General features: G+C 39.5%; 1 protein-coding gene across 25 annotated transcripts in view; it reads right to left on the bottom strand.

The window, feature by feature from the left end:
- KIF1B (kinesin family member 1B) overlaps positions 1 to 17,501 on the bottom strand; it is a 92,968-nt gene that overhangs the window by 53,821 nt on the left and 21,646 nt on the right. For 6 of the 25 annotated variants that reach the window (XM_068158375.1, XM_068158382.1, XM_068158384.1 and 3 more), the window contains 14 exons: positions 17,030 to 17,106; positions 15,422 to 15,601; positions 13,367 to 13,432; positions 11,771 to 11,949; positions 10,927 to 11,038; positions 9,814 to 9,891; positions 9,496 to 9,561; positions 8,748 to 8,765; positions 8,354 to 8,429; positions 7,953 to 8,031; positions 7,266 to 7,408; positions 3,501 to 3,634; positions 2,334 to 2,413; positions 1,591 to 1,666 (listed from right to left, as the gene is read on the bottom strand). In XM_068158375.1, the coding sequence (XP_068014476.1) occupies positions 1,591 to 1,666; positions 2,334 to 2,413; positions 3,501 to 3,634; positions 7,266 to 7,408; positions 7,953 to 8,031; positions 8,354 to 8,429; positions 8,748 to 8,765; positions 9,496 to 9,561; positions 9,814 to 9,891; positions 10,927 to 11,038; positions 11,771 to 11,949; positions 13,367 to 13,432; positions 15,422 to 15,601; positions 17,030 to 17,106 (1,364 nt within the window). Of the gene's footprint in view, positions 1 to 320; positions 384 to 1,590; positions 1,667 to 2,333; positions 2,414 to 3,500; positions 3,713 to 6,103; positions 6,146 to 7,265; positions 7,409 to 7,952; positions 8,032 to 8,353; positions 8,430 to 8,747; positions 8,766 to 9,495; positions 9,562 to 9,813; positions 9,892 to 10,926; positions 11,039 to 11,770; positions 11,950 to 13,366; positions 13,433 to 15,421; positions 15,602 to 17,029; positions 17,107 to 17,501 lie in introns of all 25 variants that reach the window. The other 19 variants (XM_068158365.1, XM_068158368.1, XM_068158373.1 and 16 more) reach the window with 9 other exon arrangements.

The following is a 17,501-nucleotide window of genomic DNA, read 5'->3' as shown; positions in this document are numbered from 1 at the left end:
GAGTAGAGTTTAGAGCTCAGCTGGTAAAAACACAGGGCTGTCCTGTCAGCATTAATTAGATGCATATTGGTACCTCAGAAGTGTCAAGTCTTTATAAAAAGCCCTTCATATTTGCTGTCTACATGTTCTAAATTTTCACAAGAACAGCCACAGTTACTAGGAAGAGAACTAATGAAACTGAAGTGCAAGGACAGCAATGAACAGAAGCACACAGGACTAGGTCAGGGGTTCTACTTTTCCTAATAAATCCTATATGGGTAAAAATTAATCTATCTATTACCAAAGGAACTATGCAGCTCAGATGGCATTTATACACAAACCTGATCAGCTGAAAATGCACCAAAAGAATCATCAAAAAGAGCTGAGGGCCTTTGAGGGAAAATCTAAAAGGAGATGAGGATCCATAACAGAAAGAAATACAGAGAACACTCAATGAATTAGCATCTTTATTCCAGAACTTCCTGCTGCAGATACCAAAAGCAAACCAGAGTTCTACCAACTCCAGGCCTAACAAGCCTGTACTACTTAAAGAATTAAATGTTTCAACCAATTCTCTGTCCTGCATTTCTGTACAATGTCTCTAGACAGCTCCCTTCATAATCTCAGATCAAGCTTGTTACACACTTGTGCATTCAAGTTCCAGGCTAAAATATCCCTGTGTGCTCCTTGTACACAAATTTTTGATACAAGAAAGTACATTCTTCTCCCTCTGTGCTCCTTGTACACAAATTTTTGACACAAGAAAGTACATTCTTCTCCTTGTACCTCAGTAATTCTGCTTGAATTGCATAGACTGCTCTTTTACTAAGTTGATCATTTTATATTTATAGCACTGATTTATGGCCTTTTCCTGCACAGTTCTGCTCTTTCCAAATTTAAGAAAACAGAACTACTGACATGTGCTGAAAGAAATACTGCCCTGCATCCCTTATGTTGAGTGGTTTATTAGATTACATTGCCTTTCTCTGAAGGGAAAATGGATTAACAAACCAAGTCAAGAAAGAGCACCTAAGCAAGACATCAAGCTTTTCTGGGTACCTCCAACAATAGGGAGTGTACCTGAAGGTCACAGACAGCTACTACAGAAAACAGCAAAATCAAGGCAGCATTTGAATTGCTGCAAACACTTCTCCTTGCAGCACAGATTCTTCTACAGAAAGCTACAAAGAAGTTCAACCATTTTTTGCTATCAGAAGTCTAAGAACTTTTCAAGCTGCTGCTATTTCATCACTGTATTAGGCTCAAATATGCTTCCCTACTTTAACAACCAACGGAAGGTAACACAGGCAATTATTGCAGCCTAGTATGCAATGCTGCAGTAACACATGCATGAGGAAGTGTCCAACTTCATTATCATGAGCAAAAGAATCCGTAGATGTTGAGTGTCTTGATAGATTCTATCACTGAAGTTATTTCCAAAAACAGATATTGTAAAAAGAAATTATTCCTAAAGGTCCAAATCTCACTCATGTTCTTGTGCATCTTACATGGACACAAGCCCTTGTATGAACAGGAGCTCCCCATCACCCTCTCCCCTCAGGATGACCAAACTTTTGGACACCTGATGCAATGGCTATCAATTTTCCCTACCTTTTTAGGTGAGAAGACTCCAAGTGTTCCTCCATCTTCCCGAATGGCAACTCCCATTTCTGCCAACAAAGCCTCCCTGAGAGAAAAGCAAAATATTTTCCGTGGTTTAGGCTTTTTAGAAGTAAAGTCTAACCAAAGCCATGTAATTAAATACATTTGATCTTCAGGCAGCCTATCCACTGGCCAGACAGCCAGGACTGTCACCACCTTGTAACATAACTGGGCAAGTTTTTAAACCTTAGGCCTGCAGAACAGCAAAAATTTGTATTACAGAGATTCAACAGCAGTTGAGTGCAGTAATGCATCACTCTAATTGTTACTCCAAGACACAATTCAAACTAAAGCTGGAGCTGTTTCATAACTTTAGGTAATTCCAGTACTAAAAAATTGATCTTTTCTGCTTAACTTTAGGGCCAGACTTTTTGGACTGTAAGAGAATGATGGAAGAGGGAAGAAAGAGACCAGAACTCCTGTTACTTCACAGCAGAAGCCAATGTAGCAGCTTTAGATGTAATTCAGGCAACAAGGGTAACCACCTGAACCATAGGGAACACAGGAAAAAAAATCAGCTTTCTCTCAGCACTGCCCTTACTGCCCTTATATCTAACACAAAGGTCAACAGATTTATCACTAAACATCATTCTACCGTTCCATTGCTTTTGAACAGACTAATACTCTCCATTTTCCACACTTCTCCATTTTTTGGAGACCATCCCACATCTACAGCACTTTTGATTCCTGACCTTTCCATCCTAATGGCTTCAGTTTTCCTCAGCTTCTCTTCCCAGGTTTCATTCAGCTCTGCAATGATTTTCTCAGATTCCTGTGTGAAAATCCCAGAAGTTGCTTTAGAATTCTCTTCAAAGTTCTTCACATAATACACAAAGCAAGTGAAATTTGTGCTCAGTTCTAGACCTCAAATTAATTTTGGCTATAAAAAGCACTCTTAGCACTATCTAAATTCCACATTCTCTTCCTTAATTTTTAAAAGGCTAAATAGCCCTGAGGGAAAACTGAGAAGAGACAACTTCATATCTAACCACAACTTGAACTGCTTCATTCTTTCTTCCTTTTTTTTTTCCTCCTTGGGTTTTTTAATCTGATTTACAGACATCATTCATTAACTGGATGCCAAGAAACTGCAGAGACCACACTGCTATTTCCATGGCAACAGTGTGTTTCCAATAGGAAAGGGATATGCAGTGTGTGTTCCAACCCATTCCAATCCCTGTGGCAGTGTCTTACGGACAAGACATGAGAACGAAGCAAGGATTCAACACAGCCAGCACTCCCCACTCATCCACCCATGGAGATTGGGGGCTTTCATAAAAATTAAGAAATACTTCACTGTAATGCACTTTTGATGCGGTTCAGCTCTATGCAGAACTGGGACAAGGCAGCTATTGTCTGGATGAAGCATGCTATTCTGTGTGCTTCACATTTTAATCTGTGGGGGCTGGGCAAACATAACAGTGGCAGGATTATTCTTCCTCCTTTTTTTCAGTTTTGGGGTAATTTGTTTTTTTGAAAGCTGAGGGCATTTGCTAGTCAGACTTTGTCCATACTAGTGCTGACCAGGCCTCCTGAAGTCTGTACTTGGAATCAAATTTCTCATAATTGCCACTGCATCCCAGGATCTATAAACAAGACTCAAGATTTCCATTTCAGTTGCAGCTCCAGGACACAGTTAAACCTAATTAATCCTAACAGCAAAAGCTGTGCATGAACCCAGTTAAATGCCCACCACAGTTAGAATGCCCTTTTTAAGATGCAGGTGGGTTTCAGACAGCTTCCTCGGGGAACAGCAGCATACTGGATACATTTAGGAAGGGAAGTTCTGCCAAGTTGGCTGCTATTTAGCCTTGGAAAAGACCAAAAGAACAGTGGCCTTCGGCTACAGCAATACCTACCTTCAACCGTTCAATCGCCTCTTCTCCTCCAGGTGTTGACATGATTCTCTCCTGTATACTGGACACAGATGTTATGCCCACCTGACTACTGAGAGAGCAGGAGGATGGAGATGCAGTGAGGGACCCCATGGAGGCTGTGGAAAAATTGCCAGGACGTTGATTCTCGGAGGCTAGCAAGTATCTATGTTTATTGTTCTGAAAATCTTTCAAATCTGGGAGAGAGACACACAGACAGAGGGAAGGCAGAAAGATAGGGAAAAGGAAAACAGGAGGAGGGAAGGAAGAGGAAAAAGGAAAGGAAGGAAAGACCAGTGTAAGAGGAAAGCATTTAAGCAGCAACAAGACAAGTTTTGTAATTTTTAGATGGCAGTTTTATTACTTTTAATACTAGCATCTGTAATGGTTAACTCATCTCTGACCCTGAGGATTATTAGTAAGGACTGCATCATAAACCATTTCAATCAGAAGAGATTGTAAACAAATTCACACACTTGCCAAAACTCAAACCATCCTCTTCCTAACTGAATAGTAAACTGAGCACCATGAAGCTCAGACCAGGATTAGATTCAGTTCTTCATGATATTAGCAAACATTTTGGGTTGAAGTCTGAATAGATGCTACCAAAACATTCCTCCAGACTCTGGTAATCTAAAATGATGATTAAATAAATTTTTATCACGGCAGTGGTTCTGCTGCTCAGCCACCCAGAACACAAGTACAAAGAGCTCCTCCTTCTTAAACTTCACAGGACAGTCTGTAAATCACCTCTCGGTCTGTGCGGAGGAGAACACAAGTTCACAACAACATCATGCTACTGCTTGACTCTCCTTATCTGAAAAATGAACATCTAAGATACTGGACCAGTAAAACATCTAATAAGGCTCTCCTATTTCAGAAGGTGCTTTAAAGCTTTTTGGTCTTAGACTAGATGAGGGAGGCCTTAAAAAACCCCAAAATTCAATAAGGTAGCTTTTGTAGCCTGAAAACATGAAAAAGCTGAAAGAGGTTTTGAAAGACAGAAAGAGGTGCCTAAAATGATTTAAGAATTAATATCCAAAGGCAATTTACTTTTATCTACCTTAGCTTCTCAGATATGTCTGTAAACCATATCCTTAGAATAATCACACACCAATAAAAAAATAAATCCTCTAACATGGAAATACCACAACCCTCAACAGCTTGGTCTTAATAATTTGGATAGCTTCAAATCCTATTTAATAATCCAAATCCTTTAATATAAGCATCCTTAGGCAAGAAATAGGTCAAATCAGACCCTGCAAGCTATGAAGGAGGGCTTCACACTTCTCAAAATGAGATGCTCACCCAGACATTGCATAGATTTCCACGTCTTCCTACATTTCCTCTACTCTTAGCCTGAACAATTCTGCTATTGTCAGCCTTATGCCCTAGTTCACTCCACATTCAACCTGCTGTTTCAGCCTCGTGAAACTGATGATTGCATCGAGTCAGTTTGAAAACCACCATCTGCAAATCCAGGAAGCAGGGGTGGGAGCTTTAACAGGAGAAAAGCAGGTTAAGGAAAGGGAATGCCATCGGGATGCGGAAAGCAGGCATGACAGGGCAGGGAAGATGAAGTCTGGAAAGGCCAGTAGTCACATGCACTCCTGAGATAAAAGAAGTGGCACTTGCAATAGCTTTCACAGCTGCTGTGTCCAGAGAGAACCAAACCCCTCAGAATCATGCACACTTCTCCTGGAGGCTGTGGCTTTCACACGGATGAATATGCACACGCTGGAAGCAGCATCAGAACGTAAGACAAGGCCAGGATGAGTCTTTACACCACCAGTAGCTTTAATTTTAGGAAATTTCAGACAGATCTCCAGTTGCTATTGAGTGAGTGAGGGTGACAAAGACTGACTCAAAGAGTTTAAAAAGTTTACTAACCCAAAACGTACACAGAACACAGCTCTCTTGCAACAGACTACAAATATTTCCCTTTCACAGGAGGAAATAGTAAAGCAAGACTAAAGTGCTACTTGCTGACTGGTTTTAACCCTATTAAGCTAATCACCTGCAACTAAATATTTCAGCTCAAATAAGAGATCTATCAGCATAAGATGTCCAACTTTTTAGAAACTACTATACAAAATAGTCTCTTTTTAAAGAGACCAGACAAAATAAATCTCTATCTCCAGGAAGAACTAGTTACACTTAATGCTGAGTTAAAGCATTTATTTAAAGCAAATATTTCTGGGTGGAAAAGAGATGTTAAAAGGCCAGGAAGCCATGTGAGCAGAAGCTGTTTTGACTGAGTAACTTGAGGTACATTTGAGTAAAAGATTTTCTACTTCTGAGCCTGAACAATTTGCTGTCATGAAAACAGACTAAAGAATTACCACTCTCCTTTCTATATTCTGCCAGAAAGCAAGCAGTGAACATATGTTATGTTTTAAACTTTGCACTTTTTTTTGACTTTCCACTCAATCTAAGAAGTGCTGGCTAAGCTAATTTCCATGAACCACATTGCATTCCACAGCGAGTGTTCTGTCTGGGATTTCCCTGTGAGAAATGCTGGCATGCAAAGCTCAGTTAAAAGCTGACCCAGAGAAAGCAGGTTAAAAAGAGAACCACACAATACACACATTTGCCTCCACTTCCAGAGTATTCATCTCCCATTGGATCAACTGAAAGGAAGCAGGAGGGAAAATACAAGAAGGATCAAAATCGAAGGTTCGCTAGCATGAAGGAAGGGAAGAGAACACTACTTGATGTTCAAAGACAAAGACACAGTTTTCAGTAACACATTGTTTTTTCAGTTTTGATTTAGACTGCACCAAGCATGAAAACACAGGATTTTCATTGTCTTCTGGCCCCAGTTTCTTGAAAATGAGCAAACAAATAGGTAAATAAATGTTACGTGTCTTTAAGCAGTCTATGTCTAAGTCAGGACTTCTGCGTCTCAGGCAAATAAGCTCTGACAAATCAGAAACCGGTGCAACACTGACTTCATTATTTTTAAGTCAAAGAATTTTAATCCACTGGAATACATTCTGTGTTTTTATGGGCATCTCCTTCACTAGGAATTAAATCACCGTTCATATTTCAGAAGAATGTAGCAGCTAAAATTTTACTTTGCCTTGTTTGGAATGAGGACTAGGAAAGAACCCAGGCACAAGTGTGTGCTGGTGCTTTAAGAGGTTGCTGGCAAAGCAAATCAGCACAATACTGCTCTGCCAACCTAGCTCAAAATCTCAGCCCAATAGAATTCATTATTTATTCACAAGCAGCTGTTTCCCAGCTATTTTGAGATGACAAATGGTTTGTCATTCAGGACATTGTCTAACAGGAATTGGCCATCATTTTATTTTCTGAGCAAGGATAGCACTGAAGCCAGGTATCAACTAGTAATCTTAGCCCTCTAATAAGGAGGAAAAGACATTTTCTTTTTCAGTGTGAAATCAAGTTTCTATAGCTCAACTATCCTCCATTTACTGGCAGCCAGATAAAGAGCCCTCCATAACTCACCAGGGTAACTCTTGAGCATTTTATTATACAAAATAATTTCTCCACTCTATGTTTTTCCTTGAGAGTTTGAAGGTGGCCTGTCAACTCTCCACAGTCCTAGGATGGGTTATTTAAGGACAGAAGAGGCCACCATTTCCAAAACCATGTTCAAGCATGTTTTTACCTGGAATATTACATTTAACCCCCATGTTTTAAACCCCTTGCCCTCACAGGCTCAGCTCTCCCACCTCTGTAAGAAAGACCAACCTCAAGATGGTATCGCCTGTTTAATCCACTTACTGTCAATAATATCTCCCAGCCCTTGGGCACGCAGGAGATCCTTAAGCCTTGTTACCTCCTCCTTCAGCTCACGCACCAGCTTGGCATTGGGATCTTCATTGATAACAGCATTGCATTTAATCTGTTTTGCACGATCAGCATATCTGGAACCAGACCCAAAGAAGGAAACCTTACAATGCACATAAAGGTGCTTATATACAACACAGGAATGCAGCAATAGAGAAGACATTCAGCTTGCAGCTGTATGTTGGAGGAGAATCCTGGATTGTACTCAATCATGTATTTGAATTCATGGTTAATACAGGGTATTGCCACAAAAAAAGACAAATCCTATTCTAGATGGATGAATAACATAAAACAGACAATATGTGCTATTTTTGATTTATTCAGTGCTTTCAAGCCTCAGCTTGACTCGCATGCTCAATTTCAGGGACCACATTGGAAAAGAACATATGAACACAAGGAAATTAGCTCAATTTTCTACGTTAAGAGTGGGAAATAAATCCCTAGCTCCCTATTCACATACAATAGATGAGTTTTCTACTTTCAAGGTAATTCAACTCTTGCCAATATAGAGTCTTCCTCCCCACAGATTCTCAAAGTTTAATAACCTGAAGGGTCAAAGGATAAAATGTGGCCATTAGAGCCAACAGCTACTCATATCAATCTCAGATAAAAAGAAAGTACCTTAAAGTGCTCAAAGTTTCATCATAGTTTATGTCTGCTGGACTCAAAGCAGCAACCATTGCAGTTCTGGAGTTACCACCTGTAATAAACAGGCAAGATTTTAGATGAAATCACAGTGCACAATCTAGGCACTAAGTACCTACTAAATAGCAGTATTTTCAATTAATTATTGTAGTAGGTTGAGACTCTCAACCCACTACAATTATAGAATTCAACTATATTCTAGATTAGATACAAAAATCACAGGAGAGTTGTTATTTCAACAAAAGGTGGAACTCTGACTTAGTTTGACTACTAAATACATTTAATGTCATGCTTGATATAAATTTAAGCGAGTTCAAAGCAGTCAGAAAGTGTGGTGCGAATTTCTTTCTGTACCAGCACAGGAGAATCAGCCATACCTAGATTTTCTCGAAGAAGCCATGTTAGTACAGAATCTCTGTACGGTATAAAGTCTGTCTTCTTCTTTTTTTTAGTCTACAAAGAAAGAACACACTACTGAAAACCAGACAGCAGATGAAAAATTGACATCGAACACACAAAAATCACAGTCTAGGTATTAAAAGAATCATGACAACCTACACATATGCTGTCTAAACAGAGGGGTGGCACATCCTTAAAAATATTCTAAGGTTGGAGATAAATTCTGAATTTTAGTACCTTGACTATAATTTACAGTCAGAGGAATTTCTCAAAGATCTGACATAAGAGATCCCTACTGTTGGATTCCAAATTGAATGAAACCTTACACGCAGACAAAAAAGACAACATCCGCTGCTACTCAGACCATCGTACCTTGTTAGTGCAGTTATCCTAAGTTGAAAGCATTAAAGAGGAAGAAGATACAAGGTGAGCTTAACAGAGTTTATAGGGAATTTTCCTATTATCTTGGATCACATTTTCTTTTCTTGAGAAGCCCAATGAATGAGAACTGCTTTCATTAAAAAGAAACCCATAAATCTAAAAAGCACTCAAAGATATTCAACCTGCCCAATGTGTTGAGAACTGAATAAAAGGAACTGCAATAATTTACTTGTTGTTCTTTTTATTAATAGTACTTGAGTACAAAACTAAAATGCAAAGTAATTTTCTAAGCCTGCAAGTTTATGGCTGGATCAACCAATGCTCACTCAGCTCCACTCAGTATGAAGTCCTGCCACTGCATCAACTGCATTGCTATCTCTTACATTTTTAACAACAAAGCTGCAATTATAAATTATTTCTCAACTACACATAAAACTACTGCTCAGCAGAACTAAAAGCTTGCTACATGAACTTGTCTTCTACACAATGGCAGGCTTCTTTATGCAGAGATTCTTCACAGCTAAATAAACCAATGGCTCAATCTATCAACAAACAAAGTTACTACCGCCCTGCATGACATTCTCAGAATATTATCAACCCTGCTCATCTTCCAAAACACACACAACTAGTTTGGCTGAGAATGCTAGGTCAAGAATCATTTTGCTCTACTCCATGCTTTTACTGTCTCTGTTTTGTAGCTCTGGAAAAGTTGTTGCAGGTAAGTCAATGCTGTACTTACCACTTCGGCCAAAGCTGAAATAACTTTGCCCAGAGTTGTGAGAGACTTGTTTATATTTGCTCCTTCCTGAAAAACAGAATCCAGTGTTATATAGTAATTAAAACATTCTGACCATTAACCTCCATAGACTAAACGAGTCAAATGTCACATCTATCATCAGGGAGGGGGAAAGAAAAGAAAAAAGCCTTTAGTTTTGCAACTCTCTCCCAAATTTATAATAGCAGTGCTTTCTTTACTTATTATTTGTCAACTAAAGACTTCACATGATGCTTGCACACCTGCTTCCCTGTCTTTCAGACCCCCTGTATCAATCAATACCTTTAATCGGGTTCCTTTGGCACCAGTCGAATCAGCGCGCTCGCTCCCAGCGAGATCCACGAGGCTGATCTTGCTGACCTGAAGAGAGAGCACATTACCCATAAGAGTCAGTTCTTGGTAAGCTAGAGTTAGAAGAGAGCTTCAAAAGGATTCCATGGCATGAGCAGAACTCTGTCTGAAAAAAAAATAATCACCCTAGTGTATGTAAAACCACACTCAAAGTTTTCACAAGCAATTAGCCTGAAGCTGTTATCTGAGCTAACAAGTGTCAAAGACTCCTATTTAATAAAAGAGGTGTCTGGGACTATGTTCTGGTTTAAGTATCACAGTTCTCTACCTAAAAAGGGAGAATGAGGTCTCACATGAAGAAAGCAGAAGAAGCCAAAAGAAATTAAGTTGTACTGCTACAGACAACACAAGAATCTCAAAGGAAGAGAAACTTGTGTTTCTTCCTGACTCTAGGGGGACCAACAATAAAGCTACAGACAGCATGTCACAATGATAATTTCACAGGGCATCATCATTTGGGGAGGGGATGTCTTCAATACATCATTTTTTTCAGGTAAGTCCACAGTCAGAAACGTGAACATTACCTGTATTTTAGCTACTTTTGCATGCAAAGCCTCTGTTTTTGAATAATAAAAGCCAGAAAACTGTTCCACTCTGAAGAGTGCACCTCCTTTTAACAGGCAAATTCCAAGAAGTGCCTAAGTCTCGCTCACCCCAATTCCAATGCCCAAAGAAAAGAACTAACGAAGCAAATATTTTGCACTGACAAGCAAAACCACAGAAAGTTCTGGGAACAAGACTGGGGAAGATTAACTTCTTTTATTTCATATACCCTCCCCACAGTACCCAGTCTTCAAGGCCATATTTTTCCCACATCTATATATTGTCCTCCTGCACACGTTCCCCATTTAGAGTTGAGAATTGCAATCAAAGAAAGCTCCATAACAAATAAAAGGGCTCAGTCAAGGCACACAGCAAACTCATACTCAAAAGACAAGAAGAAAACAAAACAGAAGACACAAAAATCTAATTTCATTCTCATCTTATCATACTGCCAGCAAGATTAAGTCACTGCAGAGATCTGTGAAAACATCTGTGACACACCTTCTCTGTAGAAAGATCAGTCTCTGTGTCATGTTTCTTCTGAGTAAAGACAATTGTAAACACAGCATGGGAGCGGCTGCTGGTTTCATTCATGTTGGTAGCTGCCACAGTCCTAGAATATGAAGAGATGTAGATATGGTTTGAAGACAGTAGCCTCTATGCTGCAACAATGACCTGCAGGGCTGAATGCAGTTCATTGCAGAGGAATGAGATCAAGAGGTCGTACAGTTGATATTCTGTCCTGTAAGACCAAGCTACACTGAAAAAGATTAACAAACCCTTTGATTCTTCACTCCCGAGTTACTCCCATCTTCATCACAGTTTAAACAGAGCTTCCTTAATCCATGTAATCAATAATCTACATTACACTCAGACACCTAAGAGAATGAGCAGCATTTATGTCAGTCTTCCCCACATAGTAAATAGAGCCTACAGCTGACATGAAAACAGCTACTGATGAACCAGAAACTAAGCTAGAATGGCAGCTTTAGTCCTGACCACTTGAACGAGTGGAGACTGTTCACATATTTATGTATTCCAAGACAGTGATACAGTACACAATGAAGGCAGAACTAAGAGCTGCTATGATTATTTACATACTTCATCTCAAGCTCAGTTACAGGCTTTAAACATCTATACAACAAGGTGCAGCACTATTTCACCACACAAATCAGTTTCAGCCTTTTCACAGGACATAGCAGTGCATATTTCAATACCACTCCTCCTGTGAGGTGGGTCTTATTAAAAATGCCAATGCATCAAGGAAGATATTTTACTTCTGCTGCTATGTACCACAGATCCCCATAACTGAGATAAAAACATGAAACATGCTGCCATCACTAACCTGGCTTTGTTCCCAGCATCCATGAGGTCTGCAATGTCCGTGTAAGATGTGACCGCTAGCTTGGACAGATCTTCCACATACGGTCCAAGCAAAGGATGCTCTCGCACCCGCAAGTTCCCTTTGTTCTTCGGGTTCAGCAAGTCTCTGACTCTCTCACAATAAATCTCCATGTAACTCACCTGAAAACAGGAAGTTGCATGTAAAATTTAGTGTTTCTTAAGGCTTCCTTTGCAAGCAGGTCAGCAGCATTTCAGAGTGCCAGTGGTAAAAATTCCCCCAGTCCACTACAGGAAAACTGGAAGCAGGTGACTCAGTTCATTTAACAGCACGAGACAGTTGAGACTGCAGAAGGCAAGAGTCACTAGTCTCAGGTGTTAGATCTCCAACATAAGCTGCAGGCAACACATCCATGTATAGATCCCTCAACCATGTCAAAAAACGCTGGTGTTTAATTAAAAATCATACACTTGAGCTCCCAGTCATCTTAACAGCTTTAATATGACACAGCAGCCAAGCTGTCTTTCTACTAAGGCAAACAAGACAAATGGTAGAAGCGGTCTACTTAAAGGAACTGCTCTTTTGCACCTCCAAAGCAAACTTAAGGAGGGGGAAAAATTAATTTCCTCGTGTGCAGAAGCAAATTTTGATTTTAAGATGTAGCCACATCCTGCTGCATTCCTGAGTCATCAGCACAATTACTCAAACTATGGTCACCTTAAATCTGCATCCTTTGAAATAAATTATAAAGCTAAGAATGTTTTCCAATGCATTCTTTAGCTTCTGTTTCTCATGATGCTAGGCTTATCCTAGTCCAACAGGTACTTAGCAGCCGCAGCAGTCAAGATACTAAATATTAAGAGAGACAGTAAGTTATTCTCTTGCATTCTGGGAAGAGATTACAGATGTCAGCAGTTTTAGAAACTTAAGAGATTGAAGATCTCTTTTTGTTTAAGCGCAGCTCAGGAAAAATAAATGAACTCTATACCCCAAAGAGATCAGAATACACCATTTATACATTTCCATCACTATTCCTGTCTAGCTGTCTCCCTCCTGTGCTTGTCAGATATTTGTTTGTTTATTTCCATTGTAAGAGAGACTCATTTTTCTCTCTCACAAACAAAAATCTATGCTTGGAGAAATAATCAAACCAAAACCAAGTAGTTAAATTTCTTCTGTATGCACAGCTTAATTTTCTTTTCTCCAAACCAACCTTAGTACCACTCCAGGTAAGATTGCAGGACTAAGCTTTTCTAGGCAAGTCCCACAGTGAAGCAGGGCATCAATTCTGACTGTTAACTGACAAGAAACATGAAGTCTTTAATTCAGCAAATAAGAAATCCATTAATCTGTAAATGCATCTTTAGTTTTTTTCAGTCCATCATTTCTTTTGAAATTGCTACATATTAATTTTCTGGTGGAGAAAAAGGAGTCTCAGCAAGGTTTTATTTACATTTGCCTCAACCATGAACAAGAAAAGACACAAAGCTTAATTAAAAATAAAACCATCAGCATGTTAATGCAAGAGCCATAAAACAGCACCCAAGCTCAATTTGATGTCCAGCACAGAAATATCCTTTGAGCCTTCATCATACTCACCTCTACAGAATATGACATTTCTTCATTGCTGTTGTCATTGATTTTCTCAAACAGCTCTTCACATAGCTAGAAAGAGTAAATCCCAGTAAGAAATTTGTCTTTACTGAGTACTAAAAAGTAACTTCTATGACATGTCATTAAACTGGCTTTAGAGAAGGGCTGTATCACCACATACAGCCTCACTGAGAGGATACTTAATCTCAATTCTACATGACTAGCATTCAACCTTACTTTACACAGTATATTATTGTTCTGTACTGTAAAATTAGAAAAAGCCTGTGATAATTGAAATTGGAAGTAAAGGAACAATTCAAGTCCTTAATCCTCTCCTAGTCACAGAAAAAACACAGTCTATTTAGTGTGCTGAAGTTCCAGGATTGAAATCGATAGGCAGAAAGGATTTCACATCAAGGATACTCCTCAGTAGCCTACCACCTCAACAGTGCCTGTCTGCCAGTAACTGAAATGAGAAACCTAAAATTAAGAGAATACATGAAGAAGAACTGAAGAGTGGGCAAGCCATGGATATGTATTTGGACATTAAAAAGCAGAGAGGAATAAGAATAGAAAGAAGTTTCTGGAACAGAAACAAGTCACTGATTATGAAGAACACAAGCAATGTTGAAAGGATGCACGCGGAAGTGTTCGGTCAACACATGGTTAAAGCATCAGAAAGTTTCACCCTAGGGACTGCCAGACAGGGAATTTTGCCAACACATAAGAATTTAATGTCAACAATCTATATTACTTGGAACAGGATTGTGTTGTACCTTTTGTCTATGTGACAAGAAGAAGAACAGGTTCAGCAAGGTCTCCCTGAACAGACAGATCATTTTGTACCTTTATGAAAAGGCCTCACAGTGAAATTGGAGGGGAATTATCTGGTGTTAAAACCACAGCAGATAACAGGAGCATTATTAAATCTACAGCATCATTATATTTTGAGGGGGTTTTAGGAGACTGTTTAATTTGTATGTATTCAAGGTTTTGGAAAAACAAATGGGAATATCAAGACTACAACAACAAAAATATAACACAAAGCTCCTGACAGAGATTTTTCAGCTCATTTCACCTGTTACACTGTTATATTACTGTAATAAACCCAGCATGCTTAGACAGAACAGCACTGTCCTTCAGCACATCAGCTCTCAACATTATTTTCAGCTAATCACCAGAACATTTGTAACTATTTCAGTACATATGCCCACGCTATTAACAGAGAACAACACTCAGTGTCCTGTACTCACACCTGTGGCACAGAGCCAATGTCTACTGCAAACCTGCAAGAGAATGAGGACTCAAGCTGTTCAGAGTATTTGTTTATTAAAACTGAAATCCAACCTCAGGTTTCTATTTTGGGAGTGGAGGAACATGTTGTCTTTCAGCAGACTTGGAGAACTATGGACTGAGGAAGGCCTCCGCTTAGAACAAATGCCACATAACCAATGGCTATAGAATGCCAAATTCATGACGACAGCATAAATTGTTGCCAGCCAAAATGTCTTGTGAGGGTATCTCAGCTTCTTCAAATTTCATGTCAAATGTCAAAAATAAATTTCAGAGGGGGCAAGTAACACAGAGCTGTGCTAAGTTGCTCTTAGTATTTTTTTTCCCCTCAATGTTATAATAAACTTTCTTTCTTCCCAAGATCCATTATTCAGCTTTTAAGATTTGGGAAACTTGTTTCTGGCATCTTTGTCAGTAATATCACCTTGTGAATTAATGCTGAACGCAAAGTGCTCAAGTGTTGTCCCAGCTAAAGTCAAAGGAGGAGATAATAAATCCAGTGAGTAAGACATCTTGATTTACTAGCTTTTTGGGGAAGTGGAGAAATAGGATGTAGAAAAAAAAATAAAAGGGTGTCCAGCACAATGAAAGCAACATAACAGATGGAAAACTGCTTATAAAGCTCTTTTGCCACAGCAGATTTCTTCCACATCAGAAGCAAGCTGTGGATCTCTGTTAACTGTTACTGCAATTTAAGAAGAGCCTATCAGCAAGGATGTGCCTTGAACAAGCTATCAAAGCAAATGCACTTTCTGGGTTCTGCCCTACCTGGGGGATGATGCCTGCTTGGCTCTCTTCCTGCTTGCCCATCATCGTGTAGGACTTCCCAGCTCCAGTTTGTCCATAGGCAAAAATGCAAACATTGTAGCCCTCAAAGGCATGCTGCAACATTTCCTTCCCAATATCATTGTAGACACGGCTCTGAGATGCAAAGCAGGGATCTTCAGGCTGAAAAGACATGAGAACAGCATAAACACAGTCTTAGCCTACCATTCAAACAACTGTTGGGTTTTTTTCCACTTCTAACTTGTGGGCCAGGAAGAAACAAATGTAGCACATTTTTACACAGAACTTTTTCCCAAGGCCTTACCAGCTGGAGAATGACAATGACAACCCTTTCAGGATTGCTCTATCAATGCTGAGGAAACAAACTGCACAAAGAAACCAAACAGCTCTGTTCTGTGGACACTGCTGGAAAAGTTTTGTGCAAGATCACCAACAAATGAGATTGAGAGTGCTTGAGAGAAGGGAGGTGAGGGAAGAAAATTAAAAGTAGTGTTCAGAGAGTCAATTTTTCTCTCTTGATCACTGAGGAGAGTCCTTGGTAAAACATACTTGAAAAACTTATCATGATTATCTGTGCAGATGCTGGATGTTGAACAAACAAGAAGAGATTGCACAGATAACAGGACAACAGGCCACTGAAACTTGATTTTGTGGGTTTCACATTGCAAGTGACTTACTCTTGATCTAGCATTCTCTCTCTTCCTGCAATGTTGCTCCTGAAAGCAGGGAAAATTTTCCTGTGCTAACATTCTAATATTGGGCTCAAAGTTTTATCACATCACTTTTTTTCCTTGATGCTGCTTATCTGCTCAATTTTCAGGAATTATGTTTGGAATGTTCCTCTGATTGATCCTGCAAACCACTTGCACAGCTGCCCTGGAGGATTCAGTAAGAGAGATGCACAAATCCAAGCTTTCCATCATGAGAACAATCTTGTTTGCCACAGATTTGCTCGGAAATATTTTTATTTGCATCATCCAAATTACTAAAGCTAGTCTTAGAAAATCCATTACCCCTTCTTTCTATAGCTTTTGAGAAAATAAGGCAGGGGAGGGGCAGAGGGCAGAACACCACAGTTCTGCCACAGAACAATTACAGGAAGTCAGCAAGACCTTAGCACCAATTCACAGGAGGGTGGGGCAGAGGCGCTAGATGAGAGTTTATTGCTTTTGCAGCTCTTGGAAACACGTATCACTGCTCACTTGTCCAGATATGACACCAGAACCCAAAGCACAGCTCTCCTTGAGCTGCAAGAACTTGAGTAGTTTTCACTTGTCTAAGAGCAAAACTCAACTAACTGTGGCTTACAGGCATCCTTAAAATGTTTAGAAGAGAACACCGCTGGAGAATATTTTCAGTAGTCGGTCAAATATTTACAACTTATCACCACACTGCATGAGATTAGCTTTCTGCTCTGCCCCAAACAGGAAAAGGCAACATACAATGACAAGCTTTTAACCTGATGAGTGTTGGACAGAGACAAAGCAGAAACATTTGACAGGGATGGCATGATCAGAAAATATAGTTAAAGCAAGCCAGACAACAATAACAACCCTGAACACAAAATCATTCTCTTGTGAAAGAGCTTACCGATGTGTGGGACCAATAGGAGTAGTCAAAGCTGAAGGACTTTGGTGCTTCCTTAGGATTCTTTGGGTTAATAATACCTATGAGAAAAAAAAAAAATCCAAATTCTTAGCTAACTTGACATTTAGTAGCATAATTAATGAGTTTGCTGACCCTTAACTTAACCTGTGAATCTGAGTACTTGCAGAGCTGCTGCACCACACAGGAGTAATGAGACTAAAGCAACAGACTCCTAACACAGTATTGCTGTAGGTCTTATTGGAAATAATTCAAAGAAAAAGATTCCTAGAAGGAATGGTGCTGCTAAATTAAATTCTTCTGTTGGACAGAAAGCCAGAAGCAGATCATGCTGGTCCCTTGGCTTTTAGAATGGGACAGGCTTCTAGGAGTTGAGGAGTATTAGCAAGAAGGAAAATCCGAAACACAAAAAATTGAGGGATCTCTGGTGATTTCACAGCACCACAAGAAGTCTATT

This window comes from Melanerpes formicivorus, unplaced genomic scaffold (assembly GCF_026170545.1).
Source record: "Melanerpes formicivorus ecotype bairdi unplaced genomic scaffold, bMelFor1.0.p_v2 SCAF_39, whole genome shotgun sequence".
NCBI lineage: Eukaryota > Metazoa > Chordata > Aves > Piciformes > Picidae > Melanerpes > Melanerpes formicivorus.
This window is presented reverse-complemented; position numbering and strand designations above follow the sequence as displayed.